Source organism: Pelobates fuscus, chromosome 9 (assembly GCF_036172605.1).
Source record: "Pelobates fuscus isolate aPelFus1 chromosome 9, aPelFus1.pri, whole genome shotgun sequence".
Lineage (NCBI taxonomy): Eukaryota > Metazoa > Chordata > Amphibia > Anura > Pelobatidae > Pelobates > Pelobates fuscus.
In genome coordinates, this window is record NC_086325.1 from 76,060,798 (window position 1) to 76,081,347 (window position 20,550).

General features: G+C 38.0%; 1 protein-coding gene across 2 annotated transcripts; it reads right to left on the reverse strand.

The window, feature by feature from the left end:
• Window positions 1-903: 903 nt before the first annotated feature.
• ZC4H2 (zinc finger C4H2-type containing) lies at window positions 904-17,205 on the reverse strand. 2 transcript variants are annotated; one of them, XM_063430976.1, is made up of 5 exons: window positions 17,040-17,205; window positions 11,998-12,169; window positions 6,696-6,868; window positions 2,766-2,928; window positions 904-1,623 (listed from the first exon to the last, which is right to left on the reverse strand). In XM_063430976.1, exons 1-5 carry the CDS (start codon window positions 17,090-17,092, stop codon window positions 1,510-1,512), a joined length of 675 nt encoding a protein of 224 aa, XP_063287046.1. In that variant the 5' UTR covers window positions 17,093-17,205; the 3' UTR covers window positions 904-1,509. The 2 variants fall into 2 exon arrangements, with proteins under 2 accessions (XP_063287046.1, XP_063287045.1); XM_063430975.1 differs by having other exon boundaries at window positions 2,766-2,952.
• Between the last annotated feature and the right edge of the window lie 3,345 nt (window positions 17,206-20,550).

Consider the following 20,550-nt stretch of genomic DNA (forward strand, 5'->3'; position numbering starts at 1 on the left):
AACACCATATTTCTCTCATCATAAACTCCAAAAGAATGTGACGGCAGATAAGAACCATTCGGCCCATCTAGTCTAGCCAATTTTATAAATACTTTGATTAGTCCATGACCGTATCTTGTATCTAGGATACCCTTTTGCCTATCCCATGCATGCTTAAACTCCTTTACTGTGTTAACCTCTACCACTTCAGCTGGAGGGCTATTCCATGCATCCACTACCCTCTCAGTAAAGTAATACTTCCTGATATTATTTTTAAACCTTTGACCCTCTAATTTAAGACTATGTCCTCTTGTTGTGGTAGTTTCTCCTTTTAAATATAGTCTCCTCCTTTACTGTGTTGAATCCCTTTATGTATTTAAATGTTTCTATCATATCCTTCCTGTCTCGTCTTTCCTCCAAGCAGTGGCGTACATACAGGGGTCTCAGCTGCGATGGGGCCCATCACTCCAGGGGGCCCAGCCACCCTACAGACCCCTGCGAATGGGTGCCTGCCGCCATCTATTGCGGCCCGGCCCGCGCGTTGTAACCACCGGGGGCGGCCCACGGATCAGATTTCGCACTGGGGCCCCCCGTGAATCGTGTGTACACCACTGCCTCCAAGCTATACATGTTAAGATCCTTTAACCTTTCCTTGTAATTTTATCCTGCAATCCATGAACCAATTTAGTAGCCCTTTTCTATACACTCTCTAAAGTATCAATAGAATTTATCTGCTGTGATTTGCTCATTAGCTGGTAGACATACTAACATATGGTCAATCAATCAAAGTCAATAATTAGGTAGAAAGGCATGCTAGTCTGTGTTACAATCCATCCATTTAATGTTTTTATAGAAAATGTTTCCATTCAATAGCCAACACTGTTAATCTACCCATCTAGTATTAATGAAATGCAGGAGGCAGTATTAAAACAAATGTGAGCATCTCTTTAATATAACATTTTGCAGATAAGAACAAAAGTCTTAGCAATGAACAGATGTTTAACTAACACTAACAGAGCTCCCTCAACATAGGAATTAACAAAGTCAATTAACAATGTTCTATGCATGTTTACTTTTTATTATATTGATCCATTTTGTCTACAAGGGCAGGCCATGGATTTGCCGCATTAAAAACCACAGGGATAACTCTTCAATTTCTCTATTTCATTCAATATCATTATATTTTGACCATGTTCAAAGGTCAGAATGTAAGAATAGCACCAAAACAACGTCTATTTTTAAAGGAAAATGCACGTCAATCACGGGGGAATGTACAATTACGGCAGATTCGCAGCCTGAGCTGCTTAAAACATTGGCATTGCCAAACTCGTTTTTTTGTTTTTTTTGTCACTGCAATGATGCCGCTGTAATGAGACAGGCCCTGTTGTGCTTACAACACGTTAAATAGAAAAACAACACAAATCCAGTTCAAGACTGCACGGATTTCAGGGCAACCACGGTTACATTGTTACAAGAAAGTGTCAGGGACGTAATGGGGTAAATCAGTATTAGAGAGGGCAAAAGGGGCATCTATTCATCCTGCTTCCGCTTTGGCTTCTTTGGATTTCGAGACCGACTCTTTGCTTTGCAAAGTGGGCAGATGGGTGCATTGCGGTGAATCTGCTGATGACAAGACAAGCAAGCCTAAAGAGATAAAGAGACATTGGATTAAATCTCATGCCAAGCATCCAACAAAATTTTTAAAAAAGGACAACGAAATCAAGAATTCAAATGGCTTCACATCACGCTAATAAGGTCCCAGGGAACTGAATAACAAACTATATACTAAGCTGTTCCGTCTAACATAGCGGAGGGGTTTTGCAAATAGATTTTCTTCTTAATTAAATAGAAAAAAAAAAAATTAAAATAACAGGATGAAAGAAGAAAAAAAAAAACTGAAGAAGAGGTTAGCAGGTAATGCAATACAACTTGGGTTCTATTCATAAAAGGGTAAAGAACTACTGTTCTAGAAGATCACCACACTCATAACATGGTCACTGTTATTACAACTGGTGGGTGTATTATTTTGTTGGGTATGAAAGGAGGGTTATTTGACTTTGGAGGATATTTTGGAGTTTATGATGAGAGAAATATGGTGTAGAAAGTAGGATGGGCAATCAAACAAACCCAAATTGTGTAACCAACCTAGGTTGTACTAGGTTGTACATATCTGCACATACAAATTAGACTTTCCTGTCTTTTTGGATCTGCTTTGCCCTTAGGGGTGGAACCAGATAGATATTCTAATGCACACATTTCCGGTGACCTCACAAGTAATTAGATTGAGAAGCTCTCAAGTTTTAGATCTTTCAATTATTATATTTATAGATGCTGCAAGTTAATACAAGTCTCAAAAACTCTTGGAGTCAGAGGCAGAAATTATACAGCATTTCAATAAACTGCCCACGGTACTCAGGTTATCCAGTGTCATGCAAGCTTAGAAAGATAATATGAAAGTAAAACTTTCACACTGTCAAGTCGGCACCTGTGTTATTGAAAGAACCCAAATTATTGACAAACTACCTGAAAACAGTTGCACAAAAAAAATAAAATAAATAGGTTGATGGTACCCATAGGCTCACAACACCATAACTACTACAAAAAGTTGTAGTAATTATGGTGCTAAGAGTGTCCCTTTAAGTGAACACTGAAGTGAAATTGACCAATGTGGTCACTACGTTAAATAGTACATATAGTACATAACTGGTCTGTATTTGAGAGTTGTAGATAAGTAACATTCACAAACTAAAGCTAGTAAAATACGGGAGACTGAGTGGAGATGTTACCTTCATAGGAGGCGGCTGCTGGCGGAACGTAGCTGTCTGTCGGGTATCCTGCTTTCTGGCTACTTGTAGCTGTTGTGCAGCTGCTGCAGCTGCAGCAAGGGATTCTGGGATTGGTGGTTCTTGAGGTTCTGTCTGCCATTCTGCCTTCTGTTTTTCAAAGTAACTGGAACCAAATAACAAGACACGCCTGAAATTGTGGACAAGTTACAAACCATTAAATAGTCTGCAAACATAGACAGCATCGAAGTACTTTACAGATCTAAAATAGTTTATAGATTAGCTTGTTACATTCCAAAACTATACAATAATTCAATACAGGGGGGCTAAATATTATACATGCACTTCTGTTTTCTCTTTGTTAGTTTTGTACAGATCTGCGTCTTTGTTCCAATTCCAATGAAATGCTAAATATAATTATTTTTCTTCAAAAAGCAGTTAAATACAACTTTATTTATTATTGACATTTATATAGCGCCAACAAATTCTGTAGCGCTTCACAATATTATTGGAGGGGGAGATTTATGAATTATTATTTTTATTTTTAAAATTTGCAAATATACCTGTGCAAAGTACTGAAATGTCTCACAAGTGTGCGTCTAACACAGTCTAGTTGGGAAGATAGCCAAGCACTGGATCCAGCAATAGGAAGCTTTGATTGGGTTAGATTATGTTACAATAACGAATGCATTATGTGGAGAATTGTATTCCTGGTTCCCCGATTCCTTTAAGAGTGATTAGAATAATAACCAACTAGTTAAATAGTATCATTATTATGTTTATTCTCTCAGATATTTTCTAATATAAGGAACAATATAGGCATTTTACCCACTTCTCATTCAAGTGGTTATATTGTCTGAAGTCCCCTAGCTTCATTAAACGTTTTTTGAATTTTTTTTAATGCTACTACTCTCAGCCGATTACAGCTGCCCGTTGCTGGTATGAATTGGGAGATGGGCTCTGGATTCTGGGTGTTAAACTATTCAAAAGCAGCTACACACTGACTGGAGAGATGACACAAGGGGATTCTGGGCATTATAGCCACTTCAATGAGAATAAATAGTTATAGTGTTGGAGATGCAATTACCTTATGGAATTTATCTCAAAAGAGAAGAGCTTGTGGTTAGAAAAAAAAAAAAAAAAAACAATATCTGAAGGAAAACAAAGAATAACAAAGTATAAAAGGTGCAAGTCAATATCAGCTATATTTGTGTGGAAGGCATCAGGCCATCATGGGTTCAGTCTCATGCGCTATAAAATGTAACTGAACAATAATCACATCCATTAAAATGGAGCTGAATGAGTTGTATCCATGTTAACCGTAGTATAATGCAGGAGTGTTATAAAGTTAGAAGGATGATCATGCAATATATGCAGGAGCAGCGATACTTTGCCTCTGAGACAGTTACCGTATATACTCGAGTATAAGCCGACCCGAATATAAGCCGAGGCCCCTAATTTTACCCCAAAAAACTGGGAAAACTTATTGACTCGAGTATAAGACTAGGGTGAGAAATGCAGCAGCTACTGGTAAATTTCTAAATAAAATTAGATCCTAAAAAAAATATATTAATTGAATATTTATTTACAGTGTGTGTATAATGAATGCAGTGTGTGTATAATGAATGCAGTGTGTGTATAATGAATGCAGTGTGTGTATGAGTGCAGTGTGTGTGTGTGTGTATGAATGCAGTGTGTGTGTGTGTGTATGAGTGCAGTGTGTGTGTGTATGAGTGCAGTGTGTGTGTGTATGAGTGCAGTGTGTGTGTGTATGAGTGCAGTGTGTGTGTGTATGAGTGCAGTGTGTGTGTGTATGAGTGCAGTGTGTGTGTGTATGAGTGCAGTGTGTGTGTGTATGAGTGCAGTGTGTGTGTGTATGAGTGCAGTGTGTGTGTGTATGAGTGCAGTGTGTGTGTGTATGAGTGCAGTGTGTGTGTGTATGAGTGCAGTGTGTGTGTATGAGTGCAGTGTGTGTGTGTATGAGTGCAGTGTGTGTGTGTATGAGTGCAGTGTGTGTGTGTATGAGTGCAGTGTGTGTGTGTATGAGTGCAGTGTGTGTGTGTATGAGTGCAGTGTGTGTGAGTGCAGTGTGTGTGTATGAGTGCAGTGTGTGTGTGTGTGTGTGTGTGTGTGTGTGTTGCAGAGCCTTGGTGGGGGGTGGGCAATGCTTTTTTTATTTTTTTTATTATTTGAATTTTTTTTTATTATTTATTATTTTTTTATTTAATTTAATTATTATTATTTTAGTATTATTTATTATTTTTTATTTAATTTAATTATTATTTTAGTATTATTATTTATTTAATTATTATTAATTATTTTTTTTTTCGTCCCCCCTCCCTGCTTGATACATAGCAGGGAGGGGGGCTCCTTCCCTGGTGGTCCAGCATTGGCAGTTCAGTGGGGGGGAGAGGGGGGCTGGCAGAGCTGTACTTACCTCTCCTGCAGCTCCTGTCAGCTCTCTCCTCCTCCGCGCCGTCCGTGCAGCTCCCTCTGTCAGCAACCAGTGTAAGTCTCGCGAGAGCCGCTGCTCTCGCGAGACTTACACTGGGAGCTGACCGAGGTGCTGAACGGACGGCGCGGAGGAGGAGAGAGCTGACAGGAGCTGCAGGAGAGGTAAGTACAGCTCTGCCAGCCCCCCCTCTCCCCCAGTCTGTATTATGGCAATGCAAATTGCCATAATACAGACTATTGACTCGAGTATAAGCCGAGTTGGGGTTTTTTAGCACAAAAAATGTGCTAAAAAACTCGGCTTATACTCGAGTATATACGGTATTTGTTATGAGATATTTAATGAGCATTGCACAATACCATTTCTAATGCTGCTGGTAATCGAGGAACACAGCTATTGAAAGACTTCAGGCAAAAAACATAAGCTCTTTAAAGGCATTCTAAACTCCAACACTACTTAAACGTAATGATGTGGATTTAGTGCCAAACTATTGTCCATTGTGTCTGGTGTAAAAAAAAGGTTTCTGAGAAACTGCAGTGTTTCAGTGTCCTCACTGAAAGCCTTTGTAAATCAAAGGATTTCCGATTTGGAGTTATCACGCACAGTATGATGGCTCCCGATGCTTTTAGTGCTTCTCATAGAGAACCATTGGGTTCAATGCTTCTCTATGAGAAGCATTCCACTGATGCAGCACAGCAATTGGTATACATGCGCTGTACTTATCTAATGCTTCTATATGAAAAGAATTGAATATGCCCAAGACCGAGCATAATTATCTCAAGAGGGACTGCTTCGTGCTGGATTAAAGGGGAGTTTAATTGTATATTGTGTACTTGTTAACACAGAGTGCTGAATCGAAGAAAAAAAAAAAAAAAAAACATCCAAAGATTAAAAATAAATATATTTATATTCCGTTAACCCTTGTATGGGATGAAAAATTACTCTTTTCACTGAAAAAAAGGCGCAGCAAGCTGATGCAGCATTGTGTGATTTCATAGTTTCTCTATGCAAATAGAGGGAGACAGTAAAACTATTGATATTTCACACAGAATTATTCGATTGGTGGTAAACCTCCAAATAGGCCTCCATATAACATTTTGATTGGTTAGCTACATTGCTAGCAAATGCATAGATTAGAAAATATACTTACCTAAAGTGTTTTAATACCAGCTCCTCCAAGATGGCTTTCCCACTGGATCTGACTAGCTATTCGAGTCATCCAATCGCAAATGCTAAGTATAACATCCCATAAGGCTTGGAGTGTGCTTGCATACTAGAAATTCCATGTTGTTGCAGACAGTTTTGCAGAATATGTGAGCAGTCGAAGTGTTAGCGTTAAAATAAAAAAATAAACCTATACATTTGCTAGTACAATGTAGAGAAATCATCCAGTTTTTCTAAAGCGACAGCACATCATTTAAGAATACCAGACACACTAATAGCTGCACTACCAATAGTAAATACATGAACCGAGCACTCACTCAAGTGATAACTTCTCCTCCTCCTCACACAGGTCCGGCAGCCTCTGCAAGCCTAGCGTCATCCTCAAGGCATCCACATGCTCCTTCAAGGGTTTGTACTCCTCATGCAGCCTCCGTGTGGACTCCAGCAGCTTATTGAGGTCATTCTCGGACTGTTTGATTGTGTTTTCCATCTGTACAAGTTGAAGTCACAGCAGGCATTATAGCAACCATTCAAACATCATTAAAGGTCAGATTTACCCTGTGGAGGTTATAATACTTTATAACATAAGCTCCGTAAACTAAACACACAATATTATTTGGAAACCGAATACACTTTGATTACATACTCGCCACATTCCATTATGATCCAATATTATGGAGACCCAATCTACAAATAATTACATTCAGGAACATCATGAAGATTGTGGAAGCTTGCCCATATTATATGTATTTTATTATATATCTTCCTCCGTTTAAAGGAAAACTTCAGGCACTATAAACTATTTCATCTTATTGGATTGGCTATAGTGCTAGGAGTTCTCTGGCACGGTCCTTTAAATTAGCATTAAACCATTTTCAAGCATTGTAACACTGTATGAGGATCCCTGGCTTCTGAGAGCCTGCCCCTAGTGGAGGTATGGTGAGATTACACACTCCCTTCAAGCCATACCAACTAATACCAGCTATGGGTGGGTTCAGCTGCAACTCTCAGTCAATTACAGCTGTACTGGGTATAGTGCTACTGTAATATGCCAGTAGTAAGGTGTAGGGCCTTGTCCCTTATGATCTGGTATAATAATGTCAGCTACCGCTTCCAAGCTGTGTTCCATGCAAAGAAAAGAGTTCTGGAATGTGACATCATGACCCAGGAAATTCTACCTGAGTGTGAGACAGCACACAACAGTGGGCATTGAGGAGGAACCCACCCAACACAGAGCCATGTTCTGTTATAGCTGTGGGCAAATTACACAGGTACTAATGAAAGTTCTAATTATCTATGCACACACAAACTTTTCTCAAAGGCTTTAAAAAAAACATTTCTGCAGTGTCTGCTGTAGTTAAAGCAAAACTGTAATAATAATAATTTATAATTGAAATTGAAAGATTGTATTATAGCCTCCTGTATTATTTTGTAATGCATACATTTAAAATATATAGCCATGAACGTATTAAGTAAATAATGTCTTGGGTTACCCTTGCTCTATGGATGCAGTCATTTTTTAGTCCACTTTGGTTGAAAGCACAGTTTATCCAACCAAACGTTGTGCAGGTAATCAGCTAGTGTGTGTTCACACGTCCTGTCATTATCCACATGCAATGAGTATCTATAAAATTCACTTTGGTTTCAGACCTAAAAATGGTGTATGTTTTTAGCAGGTATCTAGTGTTTGAACCAAAGTGTCTGCCCCTATGGAGCAAAAGGTAAGAGATAAGATGCACTGAAAAAAAGTATTCATGTTTATGTATTCAATACAAAAATTAAACACTCCAAGGCTTTAATAAATGTAATCTTTTATCAGTAATAATCAAATTTAAAGAAAATGTATTTCCTATAATAGGAAGGTTTTAAATTCATATGGAAATTGCACTTCACAGCCTTGGTCAAAGGCTTGGTACATTTGTAAGTAAACAAAATTATATCACTTGGGAATTTGGACATGTAATTGCCAGTTAATATGTCCCTATTTTTTAATCATTTGTTTTGGAATTAAAAGCGGAATTTGCACTTCTGAAATAAACCTTACAGTTTTCATTATCATTGTACTTCAAGATGAAAGATCATGATAACATTTCATGAACAATCTGAAAGGTCGGCCATTTATTTGTTTACTTCATGACCATTTTTATAGTTGCTCCCCAATTTAAACATTCCCTGGAGAAATGTCAGTTTATGTAAAAAAGGATTTACTGTGTCCTCTTCAAGGTCACTGATCAGAGGCTGGAATAAGCTGTGTTAAAGATGTATAAACTCAGCTGTATCACAATGCTCAGGGCAGTGAAACACAGATCTCCATCGTAAGTGTCCTCCTAAGCAGATCCACATTAAGAACAATTTTTATTATGTTTTGGAACCCGATGAAACTACACTCCACATTCTAAGGAATCACTGGCGAATGATTGGATTAACCTAATCAAATCAGAAAATGACTAAAAAGACAATGTAAAATGAAAATCTAGGTAGATTGCCAGAGTATACACAGTGATTATAGACAGGTTAATTCACATTAGGGGTTAAATAACATGAGATTTTTTAAAGGTGTATGAATTTGTGACTAAATATAGTGAAAATAAATATCTCTTGTAGTCAGATGGCACAGTGCATATTTTATTTTATTTTTTGGGAACAAAGGCTGAATGAGCATCATAGGAATGTTAAAGGTACACTGTAGACATTGAACCCATCTGATTGAAGTGGTTTTAGTGTCTGGAGTCCACCGACGCTCTCCTTCAATTCAACATTAAACCGTTTTTAGTGTTTTCATGCTAAATGAGCGCCCCCAGCAGTCCATCACCCTTTTGCTACTTGGACTAATGAGGAATCATTAGCCTGAGGAGCAGTAATGGGCTGACTGCTTTGAGACTGTCAAAGCACTCATTTCTTGTATCATTTGGTATGAATAGAAATAGTAATTTTTGCCTTAGCCATACCTCCAGTAGGAGCCGGACTGTGGGTGGCCAGTGACCCTTATTTAGCGTTTAAAATTTTTTTTAACTGAATGGAGGGACAGTGCCAGGGGACTCCAAGGCACTGTACCCAATTCAATGAGATAAAATGCTTACAATGCCTATAGTCTTCCTTTAAAGCTGCTTGGTCAGCTCTATCACCTTCTGATATCTTTACGGAGGTGACATCACACAGCCATTTATTTCTATAAACAAGTAATTTAGAAAAATATTTTATATATATATTTTATTTATTTTTTTATTTAGTTTATGAACACATCATGGTAATTTTAAAACACAGATTTTTTTTACAGTGGAGCTTTGTGACACAAACAAAACCTCACAATTTCTCAATTTCCAGAATAGAAGTAAAACAAATACAAAAAAAAGGGCAGTAGTATTTGGTAATAATAAATTGACATTCAGGAGGCAAGTGACATGCAATGCATTTAAATAGAAAAAACAGACATACGTTTCTTATTCTAAACTGACAAAATGCTACAACACTCTTTTTCCAAGTCATGTTTTGTAAAACAAATGTCAATCTAGAAACATATTCACAAATAACTTGTCCAGTCTGAAACATTTAACTCTGCCCCCAGGAATGATTCTCATGAATACAATCACTTTTAAGAAATCTAGACCTTTTGTGGTACTATTCATAGCAGATTTTATAGCTAAACATTTAAAAACAAGTTTATCGTACTCGTGGCTGGCAACATAAACAGATTTTCAGTACGGTGATGATGCTGCAAGCCAGATGCATATCCATTAAGTCAGTGTTTGGTGCAGTCATTGTAAAACTATTATTATCACAATGTACTGCCCGCTACAGCAAAATACTGGTTTTAAACTGTGTTTCTTTTTGGAGCAGAGGGCTCATTGCTTTCAAATGTTTGCCGGTTTACTTTTAAGCTACAAATGAATCCAAATACTTTATATCTTAAAGGCACACTATAGACATCAAGACCACTTCAGCTCAATGAAGTGGACTGGGTGCCAGGTACCCCAGGTTTTAACCCTTCGGATGTAAACATAGCAGTTTCAGAGCCCCGCTCGGGAGCTGATGTCGGTGGGGGAGGAGAGGTCACCAGCGCCGAGGGAGCTCGGCGCTGGATTTAAGTAAGTAACTGAAGGGGTTTTAATCCCTTTAGTGCCAAGGGAGGGGGACCCTGAGGGTGGGGGGGTCCTAAGGCTGCTATAGTGTCAGGAAAACGAGTTTGTTTTCCTGACACTATAGTGATCCTTTAAATAGAGATGGATTCAACCAGAACTGCATGTTTAGGGTTTTGTTTTGCAGGATGGTATTGATTTTGAGACAGGTGTGATTTCTATTTCCTGGAATCAGAAGGTATTTAACCTTTGCCCTATTAATTATATTAATCCACAATATACTGTAAATGGAATTCTGCCTCGGGACCGGGTTAGCACATATTAAAAACAATCATAATGTTCTAAGTAGAAACTTTAAGAAAACATATGCATATGACAGTATAGCTATTGCTGCATTATTTATAAAACGTCAATATATTCTGTATATATATATATATATATATATATATATATGTATGTGTTTATATCTGAAATTATGTAAATCAAATTTATTTCCACTATAAAGTTCACAATATAACAAGTTTCCAGCTTAAAAAGGATCATGAAACAGTGCTAAAAGATACATAAAATGAGGAATAAAAAATAAAAAAAAAGCCTCTGATCCAATGCATTTTGCCATTTTTCAAGAGCTCAGGCTGTTTTTATCTCCAGTTTATAAGTCTTGCTCTTTTAGCATTGTTTTATGGTGCATTTATAGGCTTTATGGGCGCTCCTACAGCAAGTAGTCAAACCATTTGAGGACAGTCCGACAGCTCATCTGACAGCGACCTCCTCTTGTGGAGCAAGAGCTACATTGTCACGCTTAGCTCAGTGCAGGATATTAAGGGGAAACTGGATGAGGGGGCCTGTGTCTGGCAGAACCCACAAAAGCTGTCAGACCATTTTTAAATAGTTTGTCTATTTACACTGGTAGCGTTCCAGGGCCTTACAGGCACCATAACCACTACAGTGGGCTGTAGTAGTTATGGTGCTTGGAATATTCATTTAACACAGCTTTCCTGGCACTGCAGGACCCTGTAGTGCCCCTCTCCCTCCCACCCCCATCCCAAGTTACTGAAGGGCTTAAAACCCCTTCAGTGACTTATCGGAGTCCAGCGCCGATGACCATCGGAGCTGGTCAGGCTCCGCCTACCCTCCTCCCCCGCCGTCAGCCGCGCATGCGCATTAGACCTCCCCATAGGAAAGAATTATTCAATGCCTTCCTATGGGGATTTCAGCTACGCTGGAAATCCTCACATAGCGTGAGGACGTCCAGCGTTGCTTAAAACACTTTTCGTGTTCTAAGACCACGGAAGTCCCTCTAGTGGCTGTCTGATAGATAGACAGCCACTAGAGGAGGACTTAACCCTGCAAGGTAAATATTGCAGTTTATGAAAACTGCAATAATTACACTAGCAGGGTTAAGGGTAGTGGGAGTTGGCATGCAGACCACTCCAATGGGCAGAAGGGGTCTGGGTGTCTGGAGTATCCCTTTAAGGAAGAGAAGAATTCAGTTCTTTATAATATCAGACATAAAGGAATCTTCCAGAGCAGTAGAACTTACCACATTAATATCAGCATGAATCAATCTCAGCTCCTCCACGTGGGCCATCTTCTCCTGAAGGAGGAGGTCCATTTCTTGCTTGTACTCTTTCAGATGCCGTTCTTCAGACTCTAAAGTCTCAAACTCTGCCTTCAACCGAGCCTTTATCTTCTCCATCTGAAGAGTCTTGTTCCTTAAGTAACAAACAAACAAGGTTGCCATGAGTGTATTTACTTATTTTTAACAATTCCACAAAAATAGTTGCATATGTTTGTAGTAACAATAATTGTTACTCCTATCCTCGTGTACCCGTAGTCAGGAGGATTTAACGTTTCTTTAGAGTTACAAGCATCTATCCAGAAGTATCAGCTAGTAAGAAACTTTGATGGTCCGCTTGTGGATTACAAACATAATGAATTGAATATAATCCTTGCATATGAATAATATGTACAGCAGCTAATTGACAGGTGTGTGAAGACTGATTATAGAGACAATGGTTCACATCATATAAGAAGATTGATCCGGTGTAGCTTGCTGGCATTGAGGCTAGAAAGATTGTATTTTTTGCATTTCATTTAATGGCATAATTCAATAGAAAATAAAAAAGTATTTTTAAATTAACTTAAAAACTTAAATTAAAAATGTTTTTTTTTTAATTATTATTTTTTTTCCCCAAAAATATTTTATTGTACTTATCTGCTGGGTTGGAATTTTATCTCAAAAAAACATCTCTAGTGCTTACTTTTGATTTTATTGTACCAATTCCAAATTTGGTTTCAAGAAGTAAGCTACATCTATGTACACACTCATCATGTTATTTTATGTGTGGAATTCGTACACAGTTATTCCTGGCAAAGCTAATTATAGGTACTATATTGATTTTTGACTCTTAAAGCACAATTAAGAATACAAAATGACTAAACAACCATTATATCGACATATTCACACACCATGCAATTTTACAGTGATTTTCTCCCCATTTACTGCTGGTAGTACATGGCACCAACAAAGTGTTCAGTAAAAAGATCACTTAGCTGTTCATGTCAACACAAATGTCTGTTTAACCCCTTAAAGATACGACATGTGTGACATGTCATGATTCCCTTTTATTCCAGAAGTTTGGTCCTTAAGGGGTTAAACCACTTCTAAAAAAAATCCTGGCATTTACGGGAGCAGGGCCTCCCAACCCCATTACTAGGTACTGACCATTAATCAAGCAATACTTAGGCTTATAGCAATCACCTCTCACTTGGAATGTATTATTGGTGTTTATATCTTTGAGGTTCTCCTATCAATGTTATTCTGCATGGCTTTAGAAATAACACTATATTACAGCTATTGGCTTTCAAGTGAATGGATTTTTTTTTTTAATATTATGTTTTAAATTTTTATGCACACAAGACATTTTCAATTACCAGGTTGCGATAAATTATTGTAGAATAAGAAATATAAGAGATAATGTCCCATGCTGGGAATAAGTGAGGCTCACTTTTGAAAAGATTAAAAACAACAACAACAAAAAGTCTTGCACATGCTGCAGCCTATGCTTACACTATGTTTGATAATGACCCCATCTTATATTTAACAGATGATAATAAGAAAAATAAGATATGCTGGGAAAAAAAAATCGGAGTGTAATCTCATAATTTAGTAATAGATGGTTCAATGACTTATCAATTGTCAAAGCAGAAACAAGTAGAACGCTATTATCACAAAATGACCAAGACACCGTTTAAGAACTAAAACACAAAACAGTAACATCCAAAAAGTTAGAGAAAAACACACACACACACACACACACACACACACAAAAGAGCACTAAAATTTTGAATTACATTTATTTTATTTTTTTTAAACTTAACAAAAACATATACACACGTTATATATATCTTGCACCACTGTTCTACACTGACATGAACATAAAGGTGTACGTAGGTTACATGCCCTTAGGCCGGAAATGCACCCCCCCAATCCCCTTTTGTTTTTTAGGGAAATTACACACACACACTCTTACTCCTATACATAGACATTCATATTCACAAATACTTGCATTCATATATACACACACAAACACACATCTCATATGCAAACACACACATGGATACACATATACACAGTGTCATAAGAAAAAATGCATTCATAGACAAACAAACAGACTTGTATACACAAACACACAGTTTCATATGTACACACACAATTTGCTTTTTATTTCCATATTTTGGAGTGGGGGAGGTTTTTTTTTCTTGAAAGGATTTGATAGTGTGGAAGTCCCAGCTCTAATCCCAATACACAGACAGCATGTGAGGGAGCTGGGAAATCAGTGCAGAGAGATGAACATAAGCAGACTTTGTCACTAAGCGGGGAGCAGTGGTAAATTCACAAAGGAATGACGCTTCTGTTAAATCGGTCAGTCAATCTGAGAAAATTGACCAATACAGCAATACATATTTGCAGCTCAGCTATTTCGGTCTATAAATTGTCTTGTCAATTCTCCACATTGCAGGTTTAGTAAGTAACTCTGCTAGGAGAGACTTCAACCGTTTTACTGATGTTCTATGAGTTAAAGGGGAACTATAGGCACCAAAACAACTTTAGCCTAATGAAGCAGTTTATGTGTATAGATCATGCCCCTGTAGTCTAACTGCTAAATTCTCTGCCATTTGGCAGTTAAATCACTGTGTTTATGCAGCCCTTGTCACACCTTCCTGCATGTGACTTACACAGCTTTCCTAAACACTTCCTGTCAAGAGAGATCTAATGTTTAAACGTCCTTTATTGCACATTTAATTTGGAATTTCTTATCTTCTGTTTTTTTAATAGCCTTCTAGACCCTGCAGATTTAACCTTCTAAAGCAAATTAACAACTGATTGAAAATGAATCCTCCATTTTAATGCAGGCAGTGTCAGTTAATGCCTGGAGTGGTGTGGCTAGGGCTGGCTAAACAGAAACAAAAGTGATTCAATGCCTAAATGGCAGAGAACTGAGCCGTGAGACAGCAGGGGCATGATCTATACACCAAAACTGCTTCATTAAGCTAAAGTTGTATTAATGCCCCAGGTGACCTTTTAAGTGTAAATTGTTGTTAGAATTCAAAGTGAATTTAAATTTGAAGCCAAAATCGCCAGATTCTGCGTTTTGACATATACTTTGCAAATCAACTGCCAATTTTCCACAATTCCCGATTGTATAAATAAACTCCATCATGTAAGGTGGCTAATGTACAAGAACTGTATTCCACAAGTTTCTGAATTTAATTCAATAATTGTTGCATGATTGTGTACTTCTTGACAGGAATTCACGTCACCATCTCAGGGGCAAACTCTTTACACAAAGGCTCTGTGTGGTGCTAGCAGTGAAAAAGGATGAAGCTGTAACATCATTAACACCTAATTACAAGCGCACAGAGAGGAGTTGAAGAGTATGCCTAGGGCTACCATCATGTTACCTTGCAGTACTGCCACAAATAACAGCCTGTCTTGTCAGATAGAAGCTGCAGTCTTCTAAAATGAACCATTCCCAATACAGAAACACATTGCAATTTACTGATAGCATTACATAATCCCCAATGCATTTTATGAAGATTTACAGAAACATGACATGTACCAAAACACTTCAAAGTGCTGATTGCCAATTCAATACATCCCCATCTCTCCTTGTACATTTTTTTTTTAAACCTATCTACAGACACATAGGGTAACATGATCCATCAATAGTGAGAATATACAGCAAATGCCCAATTATATTATGTACAAACAGTCTGCAAGGAAATGGACAGCTGATGCTACATTACTCTAAAAAAGAAACCATTTCAAATGTGGTATTTTAAATATCAACTCTTTTGAAACTCTTTATAGAACATAAAATAATATACATTACATTATTTTTTAGGAAAACAGAATAAGGATTTCAAAGTTTATATGTGGTGTAACAGTTTGTTTTTCCAATGTAAAAACTAATATGCATTTTGTCAAGAAGGATTGTTGACCCATTTTGTGACACAATTTGGAAATTGTTTCAGGATTGTTTTTTTTTTTGTTTTTTTAAACCTTTTTTTTTTTTCGACTGATATATGTGAAAGGAGGACTTGAGTACTTTTCAGCCTGTATCAATCCCTACATCCTGCCTTTACAGCAATACTTTTGGCTTTGGTGTTAATCAGGGGTCCTCAAACTCCGCCCCACCCCCCAGATGTTGCTGAACTACAACTCCCATGATTCTTTGAATTACATAGATAGCCAGAGAGTCATGGGAGTTGTAGCTCAGCAGCATCTTGGGGGGGCCGGAGTTTGAGGACCCTGAGTGTTAATACTCTCACTCTACCACCCAAAGAGATGCAGAGTCCTTGAATCTTTACTTATTGTCCATTGAAACTATCCATGCAATGGCACTTAACTGCCTGCTATGGGAAACCCTTTACGGCTGGTGTGTATGTGCATCAGACAGATGCATGATTTAGTGATTGGGATGCTATCTCCATTAGTTACAGTGCCACCGAGCCGATAAACAAACATGCACACATCTGTAACTAAACTGCCGGATTGACTAAAGTTCCTGAAGAAATCTAGTCACTTCAATGCAATAATATTTTATGCAAATTATTAAAAATCTCCAAGTGTGTTTTGTTCTCTGGGACAATGAAGGTTTATTAGTGGAATATAATTCGTGCAATGCAGATCGAAAAATGCAGTTACCACTGGCATATGAATGATATATACCGACACAAAATGTGATCTAAGACTTAAAACACGAATATAGATTCCAAAGCGTTCCATGTATGGAATACAGGCAGCCCAGAATCCACAATAGATTCCTGGATACATATATACACCAATATGCAGATCCATCTGATTACTATAAAGACACCATTCTACATTAAATCAAACCCCAATTTCCTCATAGATTAAATACACTATAGAATATCCCAGGAACAGTTAAAAGGGAGAGTCCCAGCACCCATTCTAGATTTAGTCTTAGTAAGATAACAATAGGTTTTACAAGGGAAAAAATGCCTGCCAAGATGGAAGAAATCCACTGGGAAAAATAGGAAGTTCAGAGCAGGTACCTGATCTCTTTAATGCTCTCCAATTTGCACATGATCTCCTGTTCGTCCCCCATGCTTTGCACCTTGCGATCTAACGTTCTGAAAGATGTAAGAAAATGCCTGCAAAACAATACAATGGATACAATGTAAGCAAGGCTTCGCTCAGGGGGACAGCGGTGTTCGCGGGCGCTGCCGGGAAGTGTAGTCCAAAGCTTTGGTAGCTCCCTGTTTGTCTCAGAGAGACAGGACTACAACTCACAGAATGCAGCACGGTCCGGTATTGCATTGACTTCCTGCAACCTCCACAGTCCCAGCCTGTGCCAGAATTGCTCATTTGCTCACAGTCTTAATCAATTTGCCAGAGCTAATGATGTGAGAAGCTGTCAGGGGAGGGAGGGCAGCGAGTTTTGTGCACAGATTAATGACAGGAATATACTAAAATATATTGCTGTCTCTAATGAGTGTGTGTGGCCCTGCAGGAGAGGACTCCTCTCTGTTAATATCTTCCTCCTCGCCTGACTGCAAGCTCCATTTATCAATGGCTTATTAGTGTGAGGAAGAAATTTATGAGCTTGGGATAATAAGGGGGGATGAGGTCTGATTCAATAACTACATGAAGCTAGGGATGGGATTATTGAGATTTAGATAATATATGTACACCCTTTGATGTTATGATGCACAGTTAAAACGACCTCTTTATAGGGCCCACTGCTCTCTCTTTTTATTTCCCAGTGTCCCTTTCTTCTAGGAAATCAACATATTTGGAGTTTATCTGAACAGATGGATCTCTCAGGCATATTACTCAGGAACCGAGGGCCCAGTGGTAGTGACCAGCCTCCATTTATACAGCCTGGGTACTCTATAATTGTATTTATATTTGAGAGCCCTTTTGTAGCAAAGGGGACTTCACAACCTACTGGATTCCCACTAATGCCTCCCTTTGTTGAGGATCTGCAGTGTTCAGCTTTCTTCTTTAAGCCTCTTTACTAGTAGTGACACAATCTCTGTTTTGTGACACAATCTCTGTCTTAACGCATGGGCATGCTGGGTTCCTACGAGCATAGGGGCCCCATAGGCTTGCCAACTTTCCAGTATATTATTCCGGGAGATTTATTCAGAACCTTAAAACCCTCTTTATTAAAAATGTTTAGGTGGATTAATCACCTCAGTATCAGCTGTTATCTGTACAAGCCGATTAAAAAGAAATTTTCTGCAAATAAATTTTGCAATGTTTGTGTTGAACACTTGATTAATAATTTTAAATATAATCATAGTAATTCCGTACTGTGCCATCTCTGTCTGTATGATTTACCAACAGAGTACCATTTTTATGTTGAATTTCATGTTTTTCAGCTTCGAGGCTCATGCTGCATTGTCCAAACATATTTTTTTTGTGTGGATTAATCTCTGCTGTACATCATGTTTCTTTAAGATTTTGTTGGTGCCAATAAATATCAGCTTAATTTTATTGATTGTTTACATTTCTATTCCTGTGAGCGTTTGTGCTGGCCCTCTGTGTACTGCTTTACCAAGGGGCCTATAATTCTGTTAGAACTGCCCTGGGAGAACAAGATAAAAACCACAGGTTTCTCAGGTAAAATATGACCTCCAGACACCTGCCCTATCCACTGCATACAGGATTCATGGTGTGAGGTGGTATATGGTGGTCAAAGGGAGGGAGAGAATCAAAAGAGGGTTTAGGATGGAGAGAGGCACTCTGTTTTGGTTACAGTAGACAAAGTTTGGGGAGATGAGGGGGAAAATAAAGTGAAACGAAGGGGAGAGAAAAGAAGTGGAGGGAAAGAAAATACAAGATAATAAAATGCTTTTATAATGGTACATATGCAACACACAAATACACCACTGCATTCACACATATTACACACACACACACACTCCAAATCAGTCTATGCAAATAATATACTTTGTTATTGGTCTAAAATACACTTAGTAGATCATAACATCACCTAAAATGTTTTGGTATTCCAAGATATTGCCTCTGTCCACACATACATATCTACCCCATAAATGTCCTTGATTGAAATTGTTGTGTGTTCTTAGACATTGTTTACATATAAATATATTCATATCATTGCAGTTAATGTATTCCTTAGTGCAGAGATCTACCTCCATTGAATATTTATGGCAGTGTCACATTATATGAAAACTGGAGGCTATTTAAAGTTAACTGTACACAGTAAGGGGCTTTTGATTATCATGTATACTTTCCCCATCAATTAGAAAAACAGTAGGAGCACAGGAAGTAAAATGAATAAGAAAAGGTCAAAAGTCTGGTGAAGGAAATCAATGTCTATTACAGGTGTAAAGCATACTAATCACAAGAGGGGAAAGCCATTAGATTATTTTTTTTAAAAAGTGATTGTTGGCTTTTGTGTACATTTAACGACCTTTTCACTGCTAAATGAAGATTCACTATATTACAAAGCTGAGGCAAGGGGGCAGTGAAAGTGATTAAAGAATGTAATGTGAGAACTCAGCACACTCTTTTGTTTAACACAGGCTAGTCTTTTCTTTCCCAATGTAATTGTTCATCCTCTTGTGTTGTTGACGGTTTCTTTTTAGCTCTTGAGGATCCCTGAAAATACTTTGTAGTGTTCATTGAGTCATTGGTATTTTGAGACATCTGTGCAGTGATGACATTACTTTGAGTTTTACCATTAAGATATTGCATGGTCAGTTTAAACTCAAACTGGATAATAAACCTGCCACACTTACAAAATTAGAGGAAAAAATGAATTGTACAGTCAGAGGCGTACCCAGGTTACATGGCACCTAGGGTGAAATGTACCCACCTGAACTGTAGACTTTTTTTTTTCTCACCCGGCGTTCCAACCACTTTTTGTTCGTTTAACTAACATGCATACTCACATTCATATATAAAGACATTTATTTTCACACATTAATCCATGAACATACATTGATATAGACACACGCAAACTCACACACAAACAAGCGGACACATATAGACACACATCCATCTATACACATACTCATTGTCAGAACCGGTAACCCAATCACACAGAGAATAGGACAACAGTAACAATTTCTAAACAGGATAGCAAAGCAGAGATACATATTACCGTTCTGTAGATAGGCCGCATTTAACGTAATGGCTAATTGGGGTAAAATATTCCTGTCTGCACGTAAGGCAGAGTCAGGGACAGGCGGAAGTCATGGAATACAGAACGATGAGGCAAACAAAAACAGAACGAGGAGACAAACCAAGGTCAAGAAGTACAGGGAATTAGAGTCATCAAACAAAGTGGATCAATAACAGAAAAACACAATGTAGAAAACGAACACACTTGCGAGTGGCAAGAACCCCAACAGGGCACAGACAAGCTGGAGCATGGGATTTAAATAAAAAAAAGGATTAGTCTCTATTAGAAAAATGAGAAACACCCCTAAATGATGAATAGCAATAGGAAAAAGAAAAAAAATACGTGTTTCTATGGGAGTGGAAGACATCCGTATATTGATATTTGCTGTACTTATAAGACAACTGTAGCGG

Bases quoted from the DNA above. Each gene is read 5' to 3' on its own strand.
- ZC4H2 (XM_063430975.1), bottom strand. From the start codon at position 17,092: ATGGGGGACGAACAGGAGATCATGTGCAAATTGGAGAGCATTAAAGAG. The intron at 12,170-17,039 runs GTACCTGCTCTG...TTGTTACTTAAG, and splicing joins GAGAGCATTAAAGAGATCAG to GAACAAGACTCTTCAGATGG. The intron at 6,869-11,997 runs GTAAGTTCTACT...CAACTTGTACAG, and splicing joins TTCATGCTGATATTAATGTG to ATGGAAAACACAATCAAACA.